At 44.6% G+C, this 25511-nt stretch overlaps 1 protein-coding gene across 2 annotated transcripts in view; it reads right to left on the reverse strand.

The window, feature by feature from the left end:
• Positions 1-402: 402 nt before the first annotated feature.
• The window catches only part of CAPN5 (calpain 5), a 75298-nt gene continuing 50189 nt past the window's right edge, over positions 403-25511 (reverse strand). For both annotated transcript variants that reach the window (XM_081952871.1, XM_081952872.1), the window contains exons 4-13: positions 15550-15758; positions 13712-13904; positions 12655-12848; positions 11223-11300; positions 9280-9475; positions 7454-7576; positions 6881-7077; positions 5598-5719; positions 4143-4279; positions 403-2009 (exon numbers count right to left, since the gene is read on the reverse strand). In XM_081952871.1, coding sequence (XP_081808997.1) covers positions 1827-2009; positions 4143-4279; positions 5598-5719; positions 6881-7077; positions 7454-7576; positions 9280-9475; positions 11223-11300; positions 12655-12848; positions 13712-13904; positions 15550-15758 — 1632 coding nt within the window. In that variant the 3' untranslated portion in view covers positions 403-1826. The remainder of the gene's footprint in view (positions 2010-4142; positions 4280-5597; positions 5720-6880; positions 7078-7453; positions 7577-9279; positions 9476-11222; positions 11301-12654; positions 12849-13711; positions 13905-15549; positions 15759-25511) is intronic.

Genomic DNA, 25511 nt, shown 5'->3' on the forward strand with positions numbered 1-25511 from the left:
GAGTAAAAAACAAACAAACAGAGGAACCAAGATTAAAAAATAAAAACAAAGCCAATGGCACTTCAACGTCTCCGAAATGTCCTGTGGCACCTGGACATTTATATGGAAAATACTCTTTAAAAATATGGCCCCAAATCAAACCAATTTCATTTCATATAACTACAATGTTTGGGGAAGAATTCCAATCTGGAAAAAAGATCCTTATTGCAAAATACTGTTATATATATATATATATATATATATATATTTTCCCTGCTCTGTTTCAAGGACTTATGGCAAGGTGAAAAGATACACTGGTTGTGAGTGAATTGTAAATCTAGGGCAGTATTTCTTAATCTCGGTAGTTTAAACCGTGGGGACTTCAACTCCCAGAATTCCCCAGCCAGCTAAGCTGGCTGGGGAATTCTGGGAATTGAAATCCACAAGGCTTAAAGTGCCTGAGTTTGAGAAATGCTGTTCTATAGGATACTGGAGATGGGATTCAGCTTCCAAAACACTCAACTTCGTTATTTATTTTAAATTTTTCTTTTAAAAACCCAGGAAGACTAAAGCAACTCCTGTTGAAATAAAAAACAACAGCAACAATTCCTGTTTGAAATCCAGTTGAAATCAAAAGGACGACAGCGGAAGACGTTCTAAGGACTGGAATGGTGAGTGAAATGCAAACCAAGCTATAAGAGACTTTTATGGCTAAGCTTAGATAGGATGCAATTCCTGCAGAGGTGCCACAAATGCAACAGAGGTCTTGCACATTATGTCCGGTGAGGTTGTCCGTCCGTCATTCCCTGTTTTGAATCCTCCAAGGATGTCAACAACACCCCACGGTGCATCGGCGAAGAATGTGCCGTTTGGCAAACTCAACAATGTGGCCAACGGGCTGGTCACGTACCCCAGTGGGTGCAGAGTTGTGTATCCTCTGTGTAAACGTCCAGTTTTTGCACAAGAGCGTTGTCTGGGAAATTTCTCTGGGTGAGGTGGCCTTCCAACTCTGGTTACTGATGATGTCCCAGTTTGGAGGAGGAGGAAGAAGGGGAAAAAGAAGAAAAAAAGAAGGGGGAAAGGGGAGGAGGAAGGGGAAGAAGGGGGAAGGAAGAAGGCGGAGGAGGGAGGAAGTGGAAGAAGAAGAAAAAAGGAAGAGGGAAGGGGAGAAGGGGGAGGAGAAAAAGAGAAAGAGGAAGGAGGAAAAGGAGAAAGAAAGAGAATGAAAAGCGAAGAGAAAGAGATGAGGAGGAGGAGGAGAGGAGGAGGAGAAAGAAAGATAACGGAAGGAGAAAGAGAGGGAGGGAGGAGGAGGAGGAAGAGAAGGAGGAGAAGAGGAGGAGGTGGAAGGGGAAGAAGAAGAAGGGGGAAGGAGAAGGGGGAGGAGGAGTGAGGAAGAGGAAGAAGAAGAAAAAAGGAAGGGGGAAGGGGAGGAGGAGGAGGAGAGAAGTAGGAAAAGGAGAAAGAAAGAGAACAAAAGGAGAAAGAGAGGAGAAGAAAAGAAGAGGAGAAAGAAAGATAACAGGAGGAGGAAGAGAGGGAGGAAGAAGCAGGAGGAGGAGGAGAAGGAGGAGGAGGAGAAAGAAAGATAACGGAAGGAGGAAGAGAGGGAGGAAGAAGAAGGAGGAAGAGGAGGAGGAAAACGTCGCATTTTGGCTTCTTGGAAAAAAGGCACCTTTTGAGGTCAAATGGTGAAAAACAACCCCGACTGAACTTAGAAGGGCTGCTCCCATTTCCACAGGGAAGGCATGCAGAGGAGATGGAGACAAGGGACAAGCACACGCAGAGGAATCAGGGAAGAGGGTGCGGAGCAGAGGAGGCCGCTCCCAGCACCTGGCCTGCGTCTCTCAGATGCTCGTGAGGACGCTGCTACTCAGCAACTGCACCTTCAGAACGCCGGGCAGATCCGAAACCCGTTTGCTCCCTTTGTCCTGGAGGTGGAGGATGTGGAAAGGATGAAGCTCGTCGGGGTCTCCAACCAAGGCCACCTGACCCAGGAACTCATCTGTGATCAGGTTGTGGTCCCAGATCTGCAGGGGGACAAAGAGGAAGGAATCTCAGGCGAGAAATAACAGAATAGCAAGAGTTGGAAGGGACCTCGGAGGTCTTCTAGTCCAGCCCCCTGCTCAAAGAGGAAACCCTATAGAATTTCAGACAAATGGCTATCCAACATCTTCTTAAAGACTTCCAGTGTTGGGGCATTCAAACTTCTGGAGGCAACTTCTGTTCCACTGATTAATTGTTCCAACTGTCAGGAAATTTCTCCTTAGAGTTGCTTCTCTCCTTGCTTAGTTTCCACCCATTGCTTCTTGTCCTGCCCTCGGGTGCCTTGGAGAATAGCTTGACCCCCTCTTCTTTGTGGCAACCTCTGAGATATTGGAAGGAAGGAAGGAAGGAGAGAAGGAAGTGAGGGAGGGAATGAGGAGGGAAGAACAGAAGGAAGGAAGGGAGGGAGGGGGGAAGGAGGGAAGGAAGGAAGGGAGGGAGGAAGGAGGGAAGGAGAGAAGGAAGCAAGGAAAAAAAGAAGGAAGGAAGGAGAGAAAGAAGGACCTCTCCTTGATTAGTTTCCACCCATTGCTTCTCGTCCTGCCTTCAGGTGCCTTGGAGAATAGTTTGACTCCCCCTTCTTTGGGGCAACCCCTGAGATATTGGAAGACTGCTATCATGTCTCCCCTAGTCCTTCTTTCTCTTAAGCTAAACATACCCAGTTCCTGCAACCGTTCTTTATATGTTTTAGTCTCCAGTCCCCTAATCCTCTTTGTTGCTCTTCTCTGCACTCTTTCCAGAGTCTCCACATATTTTCTACATCGTGGTGACCAAAACTGAATGCCGTATTCCAAGTGTGGCCTTACCAAGGCCTTGTAAAGTGGTATTAACCCTTCACGTGATCTTGATTCTCTCCCTCTGTTTATGTAGCCTAGAACTGTGTTGGCTTTTTTTTGTCCTTTATGTGTCGTGATTCGTTGGCCTTCCAACTTGGGAGTTGCTCTGGAGATACGTTTGTCAATCCTGCAAGCCATCTTTTCTTTTGGATCTTTGGCCTGCCACACTTTCTATTATTCTACTATGCATTTTCTATGGTGGGAAAATGGAGTTAGATGATAGGTAGCCATAACAACATTCTTTCTAGAAAGCCAAGGTCATCCTTTGTCTCTGCACCTCTGCACCTGACCGGAACTGGATGGGAGGAATCTGTCTTCGTGGCAGTGGAAGATTGGACCATGGGATGGACTTGTGGGTGTGGGGGCAGGATCTTGAACTTTCAACTAGGTAGGGAAACCGGGAAGTTTTCAGATGCGGGTTTCCCCAGATATGCCAACATTGCTCTCTTAATAAATGGGAACTTTGAGGAATCCTTTGCCTTGGACTCTGATTTAATTTTGGATGCTGTTTAGAACCCACAGCTTTGAACAACCCTCAAATTTTAAAGCCCGGGTCTTTGAGAGCTACAGAAAAGCACTGTGGTGATTTTGAGTAATTGGCATTTCAATAGAGGAAAGAAAACAAACGTTGGAAATTTTAGAAAATGGAACATATTTGAGCCTCGTCTTCCCATGGGTGCAACTGTGCCCTGCTGGGGATTCTGGGTATTAGAAGATGAAGCTCACCAAAGTTACTTTATTTATTTTATATGTTATTTATTTTATTTTATATATTATTGATGTTATTTTATATTGTATTGATGTTATTTTATATTGTATTGACGTTATTTTATATTTTATTGACGTTATTTTATACTTTATTTTCTAGGGGATGCAGTGGCTCAGTTGGCCAAGACACTGAGCTTGTCGATCAGAAAGGTCGGCAGTTCAGCAGTTCGAATCCCTAGCGCCGCGTAACGGAGGGAGCTCCCGTGACTTCTCCCAGCTTCTGCCAACCTAGCAGTTCGAAAGCAGGTGAAAAAATGTGAGTAGAAAAATAGGAGCCACCTTTGGTGGGAAGGGAACAGCGTTCCGTGTGCCTTTGGCGTTGAGTCATGCCGGCCACATGACCACGGAGACGTCTTCGGACAGCGCTGGCTCTTCGGCTTTGAAACGGAGATGAGCACTGCCCCCTAGAGTCGGGAACGACCAGCACATATGTGCGAGGGGAACCTTTACCTTTATCTATATTTTATTTTATGTTCTCCATCTTGCTGTCCAAAGCGATTCTTTCAGTTTTACCTGAATTATGACCGGCTGTCCTGGTTTCTTGCGGTAGAAAAGTCCTTTTACATCAAATTCTGGCGCCAGAGTATTCTTCACGACCGGTGATCGGATTTTCTCCCCTTCGCACTTTATGATCACATAGGGATCCACTCCTGAGGCACGAGGGAAACAAAAGGAATTGTCACCCCGTTTTTCCTGTTCCCCTTAAGCAAGCCTCTCCTGTCTTCTTGATTCTTAAATTCCTTCCTTAAAATTTGATTATTTGACGCAGAATTATTGTATGATTAAAATCCTCAAAAATATCTTTGTATGCCCTTCGGCCAAACTTCCTCTACTACTATGAGGAACGTAAGAGGTGAGGGAAAAATTCCACCAACAGAAAAGAATATTTGTAGCTCCAGGTTGAATTGTGGGGACCTTCGTGCTCTCTGAGGTTAGTTGTTTTCTTGCTGACGTTTCATTACCCAACTAGGTAACATCCTCAGTGCTAGAAGAGAGTGGGGTTTGCTCTCTGTTTATATACAAGAAGCTTGCTTGCAAAGAGCAAACCTCGCTCCCTTCTAGCATTGAGGATGTTACTGTCAGGGTTCTGATGAAACCCATGAGCCTCGAGCCAAGTTTAAAAAGAATTCCAGTTATTTATTAGGAGCAACATGTCAGCACATACCCAAGTGAAGTCAGCTCTGACCCCATGTAACTTACAGCCCAACTATGACCCTGTTTCCCTCCTCCTCCCAGGGTGTGTCATGAATCACATTCTACAACGGAGCACTTTTGTGGGCTGTAGGAAACACGCCTCTCGGCTGGCTCTGTTAACCTGAGATACAGCCTTGAGAGAGGTATGCGTGGAATGTGCTTCTTCTTTTTTTTTTTGTAAAAGTTGTTTTTAGACAAACAAAACATAAAACCTTCTTCTTCAATTACATGAAATGTGCTTCTGATTATGGCTGCCAAGTTGCTCTGTCAGTTCTCCCCTATGGCAACTCGAGAGCAGGCCAGGAATGTTTTATGAGTTGACAGTTACCTAGTTGGGTAATGAAACGTCTGCGAGAAAACAGCCAACTTCAGAGAGCATCAAGGACCCCACAGTTGCCCTCCTCCTCCTCCTCCTCCTCCACCAGATGTTTCAACTACTTAGAACAGTGTTTCTCAACCTTGGTGACTTGAAGTTGGGTGGACTTCAACTCCCAGAATTCTCAACCGTAACAACTTGAAGATGGGAGGATTTCAACTCCCAGAATTCTCAACCTTAACAACTTGAAGATGGGTGGACTTCAACTACTCCCAGAATTCTCAACCTTCTTGAGTTGAAGTTGGGAGGTCAAGAAGGTTGAGAATTCTGGGAGTTGAGAATTCTGGGAGTTGAATCTTCAGGTTGCCAAGGTTGAGAAATACTGACTTAGAAGAAGACACCTGTTTCCTGATTTCCCTTCTCTTTGATCGTGGTTGGATTGAAACCAATATTGGCACCTTCTTCAGCGCCTTGGTTCTTCAGCCCAGAAGCCGAGATGACATGGACTTGGGACACCACTTGGGGATAGCCACATATTCCACTCCAGCAGGTGTGGGGGGGCTCGTCCAAAGCCAGTTCTCTGGAGAAAGAAGATGAGAAACCCAAGAGACATCAGATATTTTGAAGACCAGGAGAAGAACGTCCTTTAGAAGTAAGGACCCAACCTAGCGAACCTTCACGCACAATCAAAAGAAAAGCAGCTCTGAATTGTCGCTAAACAAGACAAGAAACTGTAAAATGCGAAGGGGCTACATGGTGGGCTTCACCCAAGATGCATAACCAGATCATTGAAAGACCAAGTGACTGGATTTGCACAGCAGTTTTTAACCCTGGTTAGGTTTTGGCAACTTATCCAAACTCTAACCCAACCTACGTTTGCACGTAGACAACTTAGGTGAATTTGGAGAAGCAGTTAATTCTGTTCGGTGAACGTTGTGAAGGTGCTGGACCAATATTGATCATGTATTAATTGTACATTGATGGCTCTGACATGCCTCCAAATAAGATGTACAAATTTCAGCTGCTGCAAACTGGTTGGATGGCATGAAGGCGTATCCTGATGTCCCCTCACTCCACCTAATTTCTATAGTCTGAGCTGCTTCTGGCAAGGCTTCGTTGGTGAACAATTTAGCAGGAAAAAAAATAGAAGTACCGTAGATATTCGTACATAGGTACAAAATTTCTTGCATGAGATAGGAAGGAAGGAAGGAAGGAAATAGAAGGGGAAGGGGGGAAGGGGCAGGGACGGAAGGAAGGAAAAGGGGGAAGGAAAGAAATAGAAGGGGAAGAAGGGAAGAAGGAAAGAAAAGGGGGAAGGAAAGAAATGGAAGGGGAAGAAGGGAAGAAGGAAAGAAAGGGGAAGGAAAGAAATAGAAGGGGAAGAAGGGAAGAAGGAAGGAAGGAAAAGGGGGAAGGAAAGAAACAGAAGGGGAAGAAGGGAAGAAGGAAAGGAAAGGGGGAAAGAAAGAAATAGAAGGGGAAGAAGGGAAGGAGGAAGGGAGGGAGGGAAGGAAGGAAGGAAGGAAGGAAGGAAGGAAGGAAGGAAGGAAGGAAGGAAGGAAGGAAGGAAAGAAAGAAGAGAATAGGAGGGCCTCCCAGTTGGTAGGAAAACATCATGAGGCAGTGAATTCCAAAGGTGATTTCTACACTGGTCAAAGTAAACCCTTTCCCCGATTCCTCTGATCTGCTCCCATCCAACCTCTTCCGAAGGGAAGATTGAAGGAAGCCCCCTGCTCCTTACTGGAAGTCAGAAGGCACGTCTGTGAACTGTCTGAGCAGGAATTCGGCCACATGGCCAGCCTCGAAAGTGGTTGGTATGATGACATAGCGGCCCTCTTTCAGGTCCATCCTCAAGAAGATACTACGAGAGTTGATGTAGATGGAGCTGGCGACCTTGGTCTGTAGGGTGTGCATTCGGTACATCCGGTTGATTTCCACCTGGGTGTAATAAAAAAAAATCAAGAGAAGGAATTAGGAGAAGGATTATGTCTGGGTTTCTCAACCTTGGTGACCTGAAGTGGGGAGAACTTCAACTCCCAGAATTCTCAACCATTCTCAACTTTGATGACTTGAAGATGGGAGGACTTCACCTTCTAGAATTCTCAACCTTTCTCAATCTTGATGACTTGAAGATGGTACGATTTCAACTCCCAGAATTCTCAAGCTTTCTCAATCTTGGTGATTTTTCTGGGAGTTGAAGTCCATCCATCTTCAAGTGGCCATGGTTGAGAAACATTACTCTCCAGTTAAAACCAGAACGGTCCATTCTGGCCACCTCCAAACATCTAATAAGAAGTTGGTCATCAAAGGTTACCTTGAAGATGTCAAATCCTATGGCGAGGTTTTCTCCCTTCCCTTCCTTCTGGCTGGCCCGTTTGGGCTTTTGCTGGATGCAAACCAAGACTTCGTCCTCTGGTTTCTTCACATCAAAAATGTACTGGGTGAAAAAGAGAGGCACACAACAATCAGATCTTTGAAGTCATCCAGGTCAACGAACCAAGGAGAGAAAAACTCAAAATCTATCATTAGAAGGTAGGCAAGTGCCTCAGTTGTAATACTCAGTAATAAAACCTGCAATCAAACAATTTTGACACCACAAAAAGGCAACTCAAGGTAACAAAGCCACAAAAGAAAGATAAGAAACTATCAAAATCAAAGTTATACCTACAACGGAGACATAGAAGTACACTGTAATGCAGTGTTTTCCAACCTTAGCAACTTTTGAGATATGTGGACTTCAACTCCCAGAATTTTCAACCATCTCAACCTTAACAACTTCAAGATGGGTGGACTTCAACTCCCAGAATTCTTAATTTTCTCAACTTTCACAACTTCAAGATAGGAGGACTTTAATTCCCAGAATTCTCAACCTTAACAACTTCAAGATGGGTGGTCTTCAACTTCCAGAATTCTCAACCTTTTCAACTTTGGCGACTTGAAGATGGGTTGAGAAGGTTGAGTTGAAGTCCACCTACCTTCAAGTCACCAAGTCAACTTCTTTCCAGTGCCCTTGTAACTTTGAATGGTCACTAAGTGAACTGTTTTAAGGCGAGGACTATCTATTTAGTCTTCCCGTTGGGTGGGTGTGTGTGTGTTTGGGAAGTACGTAATGTTGTCACATTCTAGGGGAAGAACAAAAGGAGGAGCTTGTGGTATCTTGGTTGGAGAAGACTTGTTGGGTGAACCTCTTGAGTGGATCTACAAACCAGTGTTTTCAACCTTGGAAACTAAGATGGATGGACTTCAATTCCCAACCTTAACAACTTCAAGATGGGAGGACTTTAACTCCCAGAATTCTCAACCTTCTCAACTTTCACAACTTCAAGATGAGTGGACTTCAACTCCCAGAATTCCTGACCTTCTCAACCTTAACAACTTCAAGATGGGAGGGCTTTAACTCCCAGAATTCCCGACCTTCTCAACCTTAACAACTTCAAGATGGGAGAGCTTTAGCTCCCAGAATTCCTGACCTTCTCAACCTTAACAACTTCAAGATGGGAGAGCTTTAACTCCCAGAATTCCTGACCTTCTCAACCTTAACAACTTCAAGATGAATGGACTTCAACTTCCAGAATTCCCGACCTTCTCAACCTTAACAACTTCAAGATGGGACGACTTTCTCCCAAAATTCTCAACCTTCTCAACTTTCACAACTTCAAGATGAGTGGACTTCAACTTCCAGAATTCCCGACCTTCTCAACCTTAACAACTTCAAGATGAGTGGACTTCAACTCCCAGAATTCCTGACCTTCTCAACCTTAACAACTTCAAGATGGGAAGACTTTAACTCCCAGAATTCTCAACCTTAACAACTTCAAGATGAGTGGACTTCAACTCCCAGAATTCCAAACCTTCTCAACCTTAACAACTTCAAGATGGGAGGACTTTAACTCCCAGAGTTCTCAACCTTCTCAATTTTCACATCTTCAAGATGAGTGGACTTCAACTCCCAGAATTCTCAACCTTCTCAACCTTAACAACCTCAAGATGGGAGGACTTCAACTTCCAGAATTCTCAATTTTCTCAACCTTGGCGACTTGAAGATGGGTTGAGAAGGTTGAGTTGAGGACCATATATCTTAAACTTGCCAATGTTGGATTGCTCTCATGCCTTTCTCGATCTCCCTCTTGACCTTCTTACCTGGGGGTTTTGCAGGAAGGTATCCCGGTTATTGATGCAGCCCCCGCAACGGTTCTTCAAGGGGTCTTCATGCCGCGTCCAGGCGCCCTTCAAGACGGCTTCTTCCCATGTCTTATGGATGCTCAGGTAGGACGTGTTGATCAGGCGGCATTTGATGATGTCGGTGAAGTACGTACAGAAGTCATCAAAAGCCATCCTTAGGAAGAGAAGAAGCGGACAGTCGATTCTGGAACATCTCACCTTTCATTGCTCTAATTAGGCCATCTTTCCTTGGCTACGCAAAGTGTATCCTGCATTCAAAAGCTCTCAGTTGTCTTCTTCGGTGGGCCCAGAAAGAAAAACACCCATTTCTGTGGGCGTGGCTTGGTGGGCATGGCAGGGGAAGGATACTGCAAAATCCCCACTCTCTCCCAATCAGCTGGGACTCGGGAGGCAGAGAATAGATGGGGGCAGGGCCAGTCAGAAGTGGTATTTACCGGTTCTCCAAACTACTCAAAATTTCCGCTACCGGTTCTCCAGAACCTGCTGAATACCTCCTCTGACTAGGGGAGACATGATAGCAGGCTTCCAATATTGGAAGGGTGCCGCAAAGAAGAGGGGGTCAACTTATTTTCCGTGACCTGAGCCTTTTCGATATTGCTCCCTCCTCCCTGTCCTCAGATGGAGCCACAGCCGCCCCCCCTCCTTCATATCTTGCACATTATCACCTTTTTCACCACCTCCCCTATTTTCGTCCTCTAGGAGAGAACTATGTTTTTTAATGAAGGCTTCTGCCTCCTCCACTGTATCAATTCTAATTCTATTTCCCTCCCAAAAAATCAACATTTCCCTCTGGCGATAACCATCTAAACCAAACTCCTTTATTGTATAATTTCTTTGATAAGGAGGAAAACTTCCTTCTTTTTTCCCTTCTTTTTTTCGGAATTTGCTTAAGAATGGTAATTTCTCTATCTTTATATTTTAATGGTCCCTCCCTTTGGGCCCCTAGCACCTCATCCCTCGTGGTCCTCCTAAGAAACTTAACATGTACCTCCCTTGGAACATTTGTGTGTTCTAGCATATGCTGAATTAATCCTGTAAACCAGATCCATATCCCACCGAAAATTGTACTCAAGGGTCAACTTATTTTCCAAATGCACCTGAGTACCAGACAAGAAGCGATGGATGAAAACTCAAAGAGAGAAGCAACCTGGAATTAAGGAGAAACGTCCTGACGGTGGTGACAATTAACCAGTGGAACAGATTTGCTGATTAATTGCTTTCACTGTCAGGAAATTTCTCCTTAGTTCTAAGTTTCTTTTCTCTTTGATTCTTCTGGCCCAGACTTCCAAGCGCTTTGGAGAAGCTTAGGGTTAGGCTTTCTCTCTCTAACACCCCTCAAGGATTGGAAGACGGCTGTCAAATCAGCCCTAGGGCGCCTTGGATGTGTCCAATGAAGTAAAGCAGAAGTTGAGTTTGATTGGAAAAACATTTTATTTCTCGCTAGTTGATAACCCAGCATTGCCCGAGTATTTATTTATGGGGGGGACCAAATGTAATTTCTAACGTTGGATTTTCCCCCTTACCGGAGGGAGCCCCCTTGTGGAGTACCGTGAAGGTGTGACCATGGCAACTCCACTGCGCTGTACAGTAGAAGCCATTTTATGGCAGTACAGTAGAAGCCATTTTAAGGCACAACAGGCTGTATCTTAACAGAACATCCCCACCTCCCCCAAGGGGTGTTAGGGGTGTCTTACCCCCCACAGTATTTTTCTCCAGAGAGTAAGTCATCTGTGTACCAAGTGTGGCTGAAATTGCTTGAGGCGTTCCAGAGTTATGTTGGTACACACACACACAGCCATTTTTATATATACCGTATATATGGTGGAAAGCTCTGCCAGCGTATTGCCAAAGATTGATCCATTAAACCATCCCCATTCATTTTCTTTGCCCAAGATGCTCACCAAAACTCTCCATCGTCCTCCACAGTCATTCCGAGTTTCTCTCGTTCACTGGTGCTGACTTTCTGCCATTCCTCCGAGCTGGAAAATGAAAAATAAGTTTTCGGGATGGCAAGAACCAAAGAGCATCTTCGGAGCCATGTCAGCAATTCCGCATTCTGGGAACAAGCCTATACATTTAACCCTCGATTTAGAGCCATTCTAAGTTTAGAGACCGTTCAAAGTTACAATGGCAATGAAAAAAAGTCACTTATCACCGTTCCTCACACTTACGACCATTGCAACATTTCCCCAAGATCAAGTGATCAAAATTCAGGCACTTAGCAACTAGCACGTATCTAGGGCAGCTGCAGCATCCCAAGGACATATGATCACCATTCGTGGTCACGATTCACTTAATGACTAACGTGATTCGCTTAACAACCGACTTGCATTTGGCTACGTGGTTGTGATTTGCAATCTTCCTGACTGGTTTCTAACAAGCAAAGTCAACTGGGGAAGCCTGATTTGTTTATTGGCGTGATTCATTTAACAACATGGCAAAATGGTGATACTGGGCCAATCACCAGGAGACGGGGAGCTCTAGTCCCACCTTAGACATGAAAACTGGCTGGATGACTTTGGACTCATCGCCAGGAGACGGTGAGTTCTAGTCCCACCTTAGGCCTGAAAGCTGGCTGAGTGACTTTGGGCCAATCACCAGGAGACAGTGAGTTCTAGTCCCACCCAAGTCATGAAAGCCAGCTGGCTGAAGATGGGCCAGTCTGTCTCTCGCAGCCCAACCTACCTCGCAGGGTTATTGCTGTGAGGAAAATAGGCAGAGGAAGGAATATTACACATATATTCGGCACCTTGAGTTGTTTATAAAAAAATAATAAAGGCAGGCTAGAAGCCAAGGGTTTCCAAACTTGGGAACTTTAAGACTTGTGGACTTCAACTCCCAGAATTCCCCAGCCAGCATGGCTGGCTGGGGAATTCTGGGAGTTGAAGTCCACAAGTCTTAAAGTTCCCAAGTTTGGACACCCCTGCTATAAGCAAACAAAATTGAGTGGTGCGGTGGCCTAGAGGTGGAGCTGTCACCTCACTATCAGGAGGCTGTGAGTTCGATCCTAGGTAGGGGCAGATATTGCTCTCCCTGGGCCACACTGAGAATGTATCCACTGAACAAAACTCCGCACTGGCGAGAACGAAGGGCATCCGGCCAGCAAAACACTCATCTCCACTCAGCTGCCCAGACTCCACCCCGCAGGGGATTACGGGGTCGTTAAATGAGGATGACAGTTGCGATAAATAAACAAAATTAAAATAAATATTCTTAATAAGCAAGAACAAGCCACAACTTGGCGCTTGTGCCTGCATGAGAGAGAAGAAAACGTGGATGGCTACCAGACATCTGGAGCACCTGTGGATGGGCGATGCCCCAAGGCAGACTTACGTGTCGCTCCAGGGGCCGTTCCACTCTCGCTCCCCCCAAGGGTTCCTCAAGCGAATCATGTCCAGCTTTTCGGACTTGAAGAAGGCCAGCAAGCCGTGGCCGAGGCGGACTTTCCTGACGTCGGTGACTGCGTAGGCGTGGCCTTTCACCAGGCCGCAGCCCAGCCGGGTTTCCATATCGGCAGCCGACACGGCCTGGAAAAGAGAACGCAGGCATTCACTACCGAACTGGTAGCAAAAAAAAAACACTAAAAAAAGGGTTTTTTAAATTAAAAAAAAAACCAACCGTCCAACGATTGCACGTCGCGCAGCTGAGCTACGGAAATTATTCTTTTTTAGCATTTTGTTTTTACTACAGGTTCTCCGGAAACGTGGGAGTGGGGGGGAGGAGCAGTGTCCATTTTTGCTCCCTGAGCCTGCTAGGCCAAAAATTGGGGGGGGGGGGGAAGGATTGCTGAGAAAGAAAGAAAGAAAGAAAGAAAGAAAGAAAGAAAGAAAGAAAGAAAGAAAGAAAGAAAGAAAGAAAGAAAGATGAAAGAAGGAAGGAAGGAAGGAAGGAAAGAAAGAAGGAAAGAAAGAAGGAAAGAAAGAAGGAAGGAAAGAAAGAAGGAAGGAAGGAAGGAAGGAAGGAAGGAAGGAAGGAAGGAAGGAAGGAAGGAAGGAGCGAAGGAAGGAAGGAAGGAAGAAAGGAAGGACTATAAACCTGGCCCTAGACACAGTTTCAGAGGAAAGCCCCCACTCATCCTCTTGGTTGCTCTTCTCTGCACTCTTTCTAGAGTCTCCACATCTTTTAATACTGTGTGGAGCAAAACTGGATGCAGTACTCTGGGTGTGGCCTTACTACAACTTTACAGAGTGTTATTAGTACCTCCCTTGATCTTGATTGTATCCTTCTGTTAATGCAACCCAGTTGATTTGTATTCATCAGGATCAGACAGCTGTTCTCTTACTATTGTTTGTGTGCCTATTTTAACTTTCTAGTCTGTTTTTTACAGTTATGTTTTTGGTAGGTTGGGTCGTACAGTTTCTTTTTGCGTCTACTGACCAGACCTGCTTACTTTGATGGAACAGCTGATGAGGCCTCCTCGGTTATGGACCTTCAGCACCCTCTCGAAAAGGAGGGTTCGTTTGGCTTCATCGTTGGCGTAGCCTCCATCGACCAGGTCAATCGGTTCCGAGACCCCCCCAGTAAAATCCACCAAGGCATCGCCCGTGTTGCCTCCATCTAAGGCTTCGTAGCATCCGGAGAGTCTACGAGTGGAATAAGAAAGATGTCAGGTTCCCGAGAGATGCCCTAATTAATTCAGGAGCCTCAAGCCAAGTTTCAAAGGAAATCCAGTCATTTATTAGGAACAACATTTCGGCAATCACGCGAGGGGAGTCAGATCTGACCTCACATAAGTTACGGCTGAACTTTCCCCTCTCCCCTCCGTCTGTGTCATAAATCACATTATCCAATGAGGTGCTCCAGCAGGTTGTAGAATTCCACGCCTCACAAGTCTGCTGTGGTAATGTGAGATCCGACCCCGGCCGAAGGTATGCGTGGAATGAGCTTCCCCCATTCTGCCCATGGCAACTCAATAACAGGCATGGAAGTGCTTTGCGAATTGACAAAAGAGATTTTCCATTCAGAACTGTTCCTCGCACTCACAACGGCTCCTCGAAGTTACGACCGATCCTCACACTTACGACTGTTGCTGCCTCCCCATGGTCACGAGATCAAAATTCACGGGTTGGCAACCGGCATGTACTTAAGGAGAGTTGCCGTGTCCCCGGGGATCATCTGATCGCCTTTGGCGAGAAGCAAAATCAGTGGGGAAGTCAGATTCGCTTAATGACTGTCTCACTTAGCTTAGAGAGATCTGGGGCTCAATTGTGGTCGTTACATTGAGGACTTTGTGTGTGTGTGTGTCTGTGTGTGTGTGTGTGTGTGTGTGTGTGTGTGTGTGTGTGAATTCTCATTGCGAACATGATTGACAAGTGCCAGCAGGAGATTAGGCAAAAGAAGGCCACTAAAAAAAGGAGAAAAAGACATTTCAACAAAAGAAAATAGCTGTAATTCAGGGTTGAACTGTGGAGTTTTTGGTGCTCTCTGGATTCGGCTGGATTCAGACGTTTCGTTACCCAACTAGGGAACATCATCAGTGCTAGAAGGGAGTGGGGTTTGCTCTCTGTTTAAACAGCAATCAGCTAGATCACAAAGAACCACCACAAAGAGCCACTAAGAACGCTCCCACCAACACTGATAGGGTAAACCATTCACATATAGTGCTAGCTGGATACTCGTGCTTCACTACGAAACTATGTGATCAAGCTTAATACTTAAAAGCTTGAAAATTAATGTCGAATGTCTAACTCCTTAGCATCAGAGTGTGTTAATATAAGGCAACTGGCAGTTGGAACAGAGTTCCTTTCAGGTGGGGAGGGGGAGTAGAATGTCTAACTCCTTAGCATCAGAGCGTGTTAATATAAGGCAACTGGCAGTTGGAACAGAGTTCCTTTCAGGTGGGGAGGGGGAGTAGAATGTCTAACTCCTTAGCATCAGAGCGTGTTAATATAAGGCAACTGGCAGTTGGAACAGAGTTCCTTTCAGGTGGGGAGGGGGAGTAGAATGTCTTAGCATCAGAGCGTGTTAATATAATATTTATAAGAAATACTGATGATCGGATAGTCATTTTGAAAAATCCTTTCTTAGCAAGCACCTAGAAGCCAAGAGGAACATATGTGCCAAATTTCAAGTTTGTAGACTTTACAGTTCTGGAGACTTGAAAGACTAACTGCCTTTTGCCAGATAGGATCTGTGGGATCCCATCCCATATAGATTCTACATAGGATCTGTGGGACGCCCTAGGTCAGGAAAAGCGGGTAGGATACGCAATCCCCGGGGTCTCCTTACTTCGCGTATGCTTTTTCCACCAAAGCGCACCACAGCTCGTTCTTGGAGTTGGAATGGCAGTAGATGAGTTGATTGTGGAGGGTTGGCAGGCGGTCGTCAATCACCACGTCGATCCACCGGCCAAAACGCCAGAATTGGAAATGGAAAATCCCGGCATAATTTTGCGGCTTCTCCGAGGACCATTCTTGCTCTTTCCAATCGGGAATTACCTGGTGGAATTGAAGGGAACAGGCAGGAGAAAGAGCGTTTAAGAAACACGGGTAGTCCAGATTTTTTTTTGCCTTTGGGCATGTCCACTACATATGAGGGTGTGTGCTCATTATATGATTACATTTCCAACATTTCTGGATGAAAATACATACATGGTTAGAGAAAATGATAAAGCAACCTATCGGTTTAAAGCCAGAAATATTTTTGTTAGATATATTGTTAGGAAAATATGACAAAGAGAACATATATTTAATACTAGTTGATAACCTGGTGTTGTCCGAGTATTTATTTATAAGAGGGAAAATATCTGGACCAAACGTAATTTCTTATGTTGGATTTCCCCCTTTACCAGAGGGAGCCTCCTTGTGGAGTACTGTGAAGCCATTACCATGGCAACTCCACTGTGCTTGTACAGTAGAAGCCATTTTACGGCAGTACAGTAGAAGCCATTTTAATACGACAGGCTGTATCTTAACAGAAGAGCTCCCCAGGGGTGTTAGGGGTGTCTTTGTCACTGCGTTTATTTTGGTTTGCCAGCTGTACCTGCATTCTGAGTTATACGGTAGAATGAAGAGTTTCTTATCAGCAATGATTTACTGCGCAGGTCATTACATCACATTAACTTCTTTGCTCCTTCGTCTGTATACAGGCAGACAAAGGATCTCTGCCAAGATGTGAGTAATTATTAGCTTAGTAAGTTTGTATTTTTTTAAACTTTATTTGCAATTAAAATATATTTTATTAGATTGTGCCTCGGGGTTTATTTTTCGCTTACTTCAAAGGTATGCTTTCAAGGAATGCCAAGATTCACATCTCGTTAATTCAGGGCAGAATTCACACCCTGACAATCTTAACCCCCACAAGTATTTTTTTTCCAGAGAGTAAATCATCTGTTTACCACGTTTGGTTGAAATTACTCGAGGCGTTCCAGAGTTATGCTGGAACAACACACAGCCATTTTTATATACATAGAAGAGAAGAATAAGAGGAGGAGGAGGAGGAGGAGGAGGAGGAGGAGGAGGAGGAGGAGGAGGAGGAGGAGGAGGAGGAGGAGGAGGAGGACGAGGACGAGGACGAGGAGGACGAGGAGGACGAGGACGAGGAGGACGAGGAGGAGGAGGAGGAGGAGGAGGAGGAGGAGGAGGACGAGGACGAGGAGGACGAGGAGGAGGAGGACGAGGAGGACGAGGAGGACGAGGTGGTGGAGGTGGTGGTGGAGGAGGAGGTGGAGGAGGTGGAGGAGGAGGATTACATGCTTTCACAACAGTGAGAATTGCATTTGCACAACACTGTAAAATGAGGAAATTCCCACAGATGAAAATATAATTTAAAAAAATATTAGATTGTGTGGAAATGGATAGGTCAACATGAAAGATAAAGGACAAAGAAGATACAGAATATTTTTAACACGGGATTTGTTTTACCAATGGTTCTATAATAAAGGTAGAAATTAGAAGTTGGAAGAATACCACTATATACAAGTAAATAATATTATTATTACCATCATTATGTATAAGTAAATTAAGCCAGAAAATACACTGTTTATTAAGCACTCATGTTAAAGAAAAATGTACAAGTAAATTTTCAAAAAATACAGTATTCGACTTACAACAGTTCATTTAGTGACCGTCCAAAGTTACAAGTGCCCCAGGATCGTTTTCTACACTTACGACCGTTGCAGCATCCCTGTGGTCACATGATCAAAATTCAGACACTCGACAACTGACTCATATTTGTGACGGTCACAGCATCCCAGGGTCAGGCGATCCCCCACTGCCACCTTCTGACAAGCCATTGGGGAAAGCTTATTAATTTAGCAGCTGCAGTGATTCACTTAACAACTGTGGCAGCAAGAAAGGTCGTAAAATGGGGCACAAAACTCACTTAATGACTGCCTCGCTTAGTGACAGACATGTTGATCTCAATCACGGTCATAAGTCACGGACTACGTTGTAATTAATTAATGTGCTGTATGAATCCGGTTACAGACCCTTAGAATCCAGATCATATATAACACAACCACACCCCTCCGAATTTTATTTTCAAGTTGAATGAAGGGAAATGCACAAATATTAATCCTTTTTCGTGGCTGGGGGAAAAAAATAGGAGAAACTGTTCAAAAATCCCTCTTTAAATATCCATTAGCCACTGACACCACCGAAATAAATAAATAAATGAATAAAGAAAGAAATAAAAAAAGAAAGAAAGAAAGGAGGGAGGGAGGGAGGGAGAGAAAGAAAGAAAGATTGAAACCACTCAGTGGAACAGAGCGATCCATTAAAAAAAATAGCAATATTAATATTCAGGCTAATCTCTTTTCACTTAAGAGCGGTCGCAATAAGTAGGGGCAAATGGGGAATAAATTTTAAAAGAATTTTTCTTCCATTAAGAAAAAAAACTCGATACGATTTGCCCTTTTGATAGAAGCAGAAAAAAAAGCCCACTTAGAATGATGCGTGTCCATTTAGAAATCCATGCGCTAATTTTTGCCTGCTCCTTTCCAGGTGGGGGGGGAGAGAGAGATTAAAAATGTAAATAAAAACAGAGTGTTTTTAAAAAAGAAATCTGATACATGGCAGAATTTTCACATCCATGATAGACCTTTGCCACGTTTACTTGATAAGGTTAAAGGTAAACGTTCCCCTCACACATATGTGCTAGTCGTTCCTGACTCTAGGGGGCGGTGCTCATCTCCGTTTCAAAGCCAAAAAGCCAGCGCTGTTCGAAGACGTCTCCGTCAGCATGACTAAACGCCAAAGGCTCACGGAACACTGTTCCCTTCCACCACTGTTCCTATTTTTCTACTTGCGGTTTTTACGTGCTTTCGAATGGCAGAAGCTGGGACAAGGAATGGGAGCTCACTCCATTACATGGTGCTGGGGATTTGAACCGCAGAACTTTCAAATCGACAAGCTCAGTGTCTTAGCAACTGAGTTACCACTTCACTTTAAGGATAAGTTTAGGCGTATTTTAATATATTAATCATTCTCTCTCTCTTTCTCTCATTTTTTCTCTTTCTCATTCTCTCTCTCATTCTTTCACCCTTATTCTCTTTCTATCTATCTATCTATCATCTATCTATCTATCTATCTATCTATCTATCTATCTATCTATCTATCTATCTATCTATCTATCTATCATCTATCTATCTATCTATCTATCATCTATCGATCTATCATCTATCTATCTATCTATCCATCCATCCATCCATCCATCCATCCATCCATCCATCCATCCATCCATCCATCTATCTATCTATCCTCTCTCTCTCTCTCTGTTTATCTATCTAGAATAACCAAGGTGGTTCAGTGGTTAGAGTGCAGTACTGCAGGCTACTTCTGTTGACTGCCGGCTGCCTGCAATTTGGCAGTTCGAATCTCACCAGGCTCCAGGTTGACTCAGCCTTCCATCCTTCGGAGGTGGATCAAATAAGGACCCAGATTGTTGGGGCAAGAGGCTGACTCTGTAAACCAGTTAGAAAGGGCTAGAAAAGCTCTTGAAGTGGTATATAAATCTAAGGGCTATTGCTAATATATTTTGCATCCATAGATAAACTATATTCGCACATCTCTATTCATCTCTGCCCCCTGCCTTTTATCCCCAGAGCTAGGGTGGGACTTCGCTAGCAGTGCTGGCTCTTCTGTCCCAAGGACTGGCCCATATATTTCCACTCCACTCCTCTCCTCTGCCTTCTGCACATCGATGCGTCAGGCACTAGACCAGTGATGGCTCCTGTGCCAAAAGCGGGGGGAGCGCAGGGGGGTTGTGCATGGCTGTGCCATACCCATAATGCTAGGCACACGACCACTTCCCCCCCGCACACATGCGCACGTGACCAGTGACCACCCCGCTTTTGGCACTGTTTTTTCACTCTCCCCAGGCTCCAGAGGCTTTCTAGGAGCCTGGGGAGGGCAAAAACAGCCTCCCCCCCCCGATGCCCTCCGGAGGCCTCCGCAGCTTCCCTGAAGGCTTCAGAGGGCAAAAAACGGACCTACGGGGAACCCGGAAGTTTGGGAATGGTGACTTCTGATTTGTCTGTAGGGCTGATTTTGGACCTCCGGAGCCTTCAGGAGCCTTCAGGAGGCTTCCCTGATGCTCCGGAGGGCAGAAACCGGCCATACGAGCAAACTTTGTTTGTAGGGCCAGTTTTTCAAGGAAGCCTCCGGAGGGCGAAAAACGGCCTCACAAGAAGGCCGGAGTCAGTTGGCGCCTCGCGTGCCCTAACACACGGCTCCGCGTGCCACCTGTGGCACATGTGCCATAGGTTCGCCATCATGGCACTAGACCCAACTGTTCCTCCTCTTCCTCATCAGCCACCTCCAGACCTGGGGGCTGTTGGCTCTCCATCTGAGGGGTGACGGACAGCCCATGCTCCACCTCTGTCTCTCTCTCTCTCTGCCAGCTCCATTCCCTCTTCCCCCTCGGAGCTCTCAGGCTGCCTTGATGCCCACACTGCCACCTCCTCCTCCGATTCAGCTGCTGGAGGGTCCGGCAGCCAGCAGGCCACAACACACCGTGATTCGAACACAGCAATACAAATCAGAAATATGTATGTTTTTTTCCTGTTTTTATTAATAGTGGTTTTTGTGTAATGGAAAGTACACTTGAAGAGTAGAAGTAGTCATTATCTATTTTTACAGTCCAGAAGAAAATAACCTTTCATATTAAAGAGAAGAATGTGACTTTGTTATGACCCAGGAAGAGAATTTTAAGATTGTAACCGAGGAAATCTCAGTTCAGACCTTAAGGTGAGGAATGAAGAAATCTTTAAAGGTAGTCCTCGACTTATAACCGTTCAAAGTTACGACGACACTGAAAAAAGTGACTTGAAAATTCCCCGCATTGTGTGATCGTAATTCAGACACTTGGCATATTTACTGACTCATATTTACGACAGTTGCAGGGTCCCAGGGTCCTGTTTTGCAACCTTTTGACAAGCAAAGTCAAATAGGGAAGTTAGTTTCACTTAGCAACCCTGTGACTCACTTAACAACTGTGGCAAGAAAGGTTGTAAAAATGGGGCAAAATTCACTTCACCACTGTTTGGCTTAGCAAGAGAAAAGTTGGTTTTCAGTTGTGGTCGTACGTCGAGGACTACCTGTAATATATCAATGATTAAAAAGGCTATTTTTTTCCTGCCAATCAAAATATGACACAATGCTTCCCTTTGGTATAGTATAGATTCTATAATATTGTACAAGAATACATCATTGTTATGGCTAATTTGATATTTTGTCATATCTATATATATATATATATATGTGTGTGTGTATTTGTGTTACAACCCCTGGTATGCCCAAATATGGGAGGGAACTCACTACTCCCCCTTTCTGTCTATCGGCTCACTGCAGGAGACCATCCAGGCAGAAAACCATTTTTAATGTTGCCTTTTTATATTTGTGTTGTATTTGTGCTGATAAATAAATAAAGGAAGACTAGTATAGATCTACTTCAAGCTATTTAGCTCTCATCAGCTATGAGAGCTAAATAGCTTGAAATAGATCTATACTAGTCTCCCTTTATTTATTTATCAGCACAAATACAACACATCTATCTATCTATCTATCTATCTATCTATCTATCTATCTATCTATCTATCTATCTATCTATCATCTATCTATCATCTATCTATCTATCTATCTATCTATCTATCTATCTATCTATCTATCTATCTATCTATCTATCTATCATCTATCATCTATCATATATACATAGTCCTCAACTTACAACAGTTCATTTCGTGACCATTCAAAGTTACAACGGGGTTGAAAAAAGTGACTTATGACCGTTTTTCACACTAATGACCGTTGTACCATCCCCACGATCACGTGATCAAAATTCAGACACTTGGGAACTGATTCATATTTATGATGGTCGCAGTGTCCCAGGGTCACGTGATTCCTCTTTTGCAACCTTTTGACAAGCAAAGTCAATGGGGAAAGCCAGATTCGCTGAACAACCGTGTGACAAACTTAAGAACATCAGTGATTCACTCAACAACCATGTGACAAATTTAAAAACGTCAGTGATTCGCTTAACAACCATATGACAAACTTAAAAATGTCAGTGATTCACTCAACAACCGTATGACAAAATTAAGAACATCAGTGATTCACTCAACAACCATGTGACAAATTTAAAAATGTCAGTGATTCGCTTAACAACCGTATGACAAACTTAAGAATGTCAGTGATTCACTCAACAACCGTGTGACAAAATTAAGAACTTCAGTGATTTGCTAAACAACCGTGTGAGAAACTTAAGAACTTCAGTGATTCACTCAACAACCATGTGACAAAGTTAAGAACTTCAGTGATTTACTTAACAACCACGTGACAAACTTAAGAACTTCAGTGATTCACTTAACAACCGTGGCAAGAAAAGTCAAAATGGGAGAAAATTCACTTAACAAATGTTTCATTTAACAACAGAAACGTTGTTGAAGTGAAGCCAGATTCACTTAACAAATGTGACTCACTTAACAACTGTGGCAGGAAAGATTGTAAAATGAGGCAAAATTCACTTAACTAATGTCTTCACTTAACAACAGAAATGTTGGGCTCAATTCTGGTCGGAAGTCGAGGACTACCTATACTGTATGTGTTAATCTTGCTAGAGAAGGCATTATTTTTCCCCTCTGGCCACATGGAAGAAAGACAGAAACGCAGAGAATATTGGATAGAGCAAACTAAGAAAGCTTACCACAACTGGTGTAAAAATGTAGAGAGAAACTCACTTATAATTTCTCTAACCAATTTTCTTTTAAATAAAAAGGTCTAGGAATGTGGGGATCATTTCAGTTATCAATTAAGAGGAAATCCGTCATCTGCTGGGAAAGCTTTGATTTTAACCCCTAAACTGGTCAAACTGGACTCGCTCAAGTGGTTCTTCTGCCCAGTTCTACGAAGTCTAGGAATTGAAACCAAGTTATTTATTGCTTCTTCAAAGCATCTAAATCCGTGTTTCTCAATCTAGGCCACTTTTAAGAGGGGTGGGCTTCAACCCCCAGAATTCCCCCATGCGTCTTCCAGTTGCCACGGGCGAGAAACACTGCAAGCAGCAATTAATACTGTTTTCCCAAACCTTTCCTAAAAAAGCCAGAGTAGTTTGCATTTAAAAACAAAAAGCTTTCCTTGCCACTCCAACATTGACATGTCCCACGCTTTCAAGCTGGACTTTTCTCCTAAGGGAGACATTGCTTCGTATCTTGAAAAAGTTCATTTTTTGGAATAGCATGGATGGGAGCATCTCAGGTCTTAGTACCATGACAGAGAGAGAGAGAGAGAGAGAGAGAGAGAGAGAGAGAGAGAGAGAGGGAGGGAGGGAGGGAGGGAGGGAGGGAGGGAGGGAGGGAGGGAGGGAGGGAGGGAGGAAGGAATGGAAAGAGGAAGGAAGGAAGGAAAGAAGAAAAGAAAGCTATAGGGCAGGAGATCGGAGGGAGGGAAGGAATGAAAGATAGGGCAGGGGAAGGAGGATTGAAGGAAGGGAGGGAGGAAGGAAAGAAAGATATGGGGCAGGGGATCAAAGGGAAGAAGGAAAGAAGAAAAGAAGAAAAGAAAGCTATAGGGCAGGAAATCGGAGGGAGGGAAGGAAGGAAGGAAAGATAGGGCAGGGGAAGGGGGATTGAAGGAAGGGAGGGTGTGAGGGAGGGAAGGAAGGAAAGATAGAGCAGGCGAAGGGGGATTGAAGGAAGGGAGGGAAGGAGGAAGGAAGGAAAGAAGAAAAGAAAGCTATAGGGCAGGAGATCGGAGGGAGGGAAGGAAAGATAGGGCAGGGGAAGGGGGATCAAAGGAAGGGAGGGAGGAAAGAAAGATATAGGGCAAGGGATCGAAGAGAGGGAGGGAAGAAAGGAAGGAAAGGAGGAAGAAAGGAAGAAAAAAATAGACGGCAGGGGAAGGGAAGGCAAATGACCATGGCAACATACAGTGTAAAATCAGGCCTGACTCAATTAACAACCATCTTGCTTGTGGTCGTAAGTCGAGGACTACCTGGAATTTTAAGTAGAGGGCCACACGCAAAGGAATAACCACCAACAGCTTCTGGCTCTCAGCAATTCACCCGTATATTGGACTCCATCGACTCCAAGATAACAACCCAGCTATTTTCTGGAAGGGATGAATGTTTCAAACAACCCTATACCCTTAGACACACACTGTCTTCTTTTAACGACCCATAATCCCTTGCAGAGTGGAGTCTGGGCAACTGAATGGAGCTCAGTGTTTACTGGCCGGATGCCCTTCCCTGTCGCCGATGCGGAGTTTTTTTCCCAGCAGATACATTCTCATTGTGCCCACAGAGAGAAATATCTGCCTCTACCTAGGATTGAACTCACAGCCTCCTGATTGTGAGGCGAGAGCTCTACCTCTAGGACAGGGGTGTCCAAACTTGAGAACTTTAAGACTTGTGGACTTCAATTCCCAGAATTCCCCAGCCAGCATGGCTGGCTGGGGAATTCTGGGAGTTGAAGTCCACAAGTCTTAAAGTTCTCAAGTTTGGACACCCCTGCTCTAGGACATCGCACCACTCCCTAGACACACAACTACACACCCAAATTATCTTTTCTCTCTCTCTCCCTCCCTCTCTTTTCTTTTCTCTCTCTCTCTCTCTTCTCTCCTTTCCATTCAATGTCCTCTTAAGCTGCTAAGGATCCAACCCACACAGAGCTAGTACTCTCTTCCCCACTGCGATTCGGACATCGCAAGGCTTATTCCCGCAGCCACACTCTTAGCACACAAGGAGAACACAACACCCACCCACCCCTTTCGGTTTTGTTAACACTCTGCTGACAAAGAGAACTTGGAGTCCTCGGTGGTCTCATCCTGGTGGCTTTCTTGCAGACGTCTCATGACCCAAGGAGGTAACATCATCAGTGCTAAGACTTGAGAACTTGCTCATAGGGAGAAAACCTTTCCAAGTCCCAGAAAGCAAACTCCAATGGATTCCGGCATTCGATTCCGCTTTGTGATCCTCCCCTCCTGGAAGGGCTTCCTAAAATTTGGGTGGAAAGGAAGAGCCATCAAAAGTCCTTGGCCAAATTCAGAGGGGCAAAAGAAAAAAGAAGAAGAACATACGGGGTTGAACTATCAATCAATCAATCAATCAATCAATCAGAATAGAGCTGGAAGGGACCTTGGAGGTCTTCTAGTCCAACCCCCTGCTCAAGCAGGAGACCCAATGCCATCACAGACAAATGGCTGTCCAATCTCTTCTTATCTACCTCCAGTGATGGAGCAGCCACAACTTCTGGTGGCAAGCTGTTCCACTGGTTAATTGGTTTCCCGGTTGCTTCTCTCCTTGATTAGTTTCCATCCTTTGTTTCTTGTCCTGCTTTCCGGTGCTCTGAAAAATAAGTTGACCCCCTCTTCTTTGTGGTAGCCCCTCGAATACTGGAATACTGCTCTCGTGTCACCCCTAATTTCATTAAACTAGACATACCCAGTTCCTGCAACCGTTCTTCATATGCTTTAGCCTCCATTCCCCTAATCCTCTTCCTTGCTCTTCTTTGTACTTTTATCAAAGTCTCAACATCTGTTTTGTAACGTGGTGACGAAAACTGGATCCAGTAGGTCCGGGGGGGGGAGGGGTGGTGTCTTACTAAGGTTTTATAAAGCGCTACTAATACTTCACACGATTCCTAGAACTAGAAGAATTCCCAGGTCCCTTCCAACTATGTTTATTCTTTATTCTGGATTCGAAGTGGCTCAAGCAAACCAGCCAATTTTGGGTGCCTCCGAGCAAAAAAGATTTCTCCA

This window comes from Natrix helvetica (genome assembly GCF_964273705.1).
Source record: "Natrix helvetica genome assembly, chromosome: 4".
Taxonomy (NCBI): domain Eukaryota; kingdom Metazoa; phylum Chordata; class Lepidosauria; order Squamata; family Natricidae; genus Natrix; species Natrix helvetica.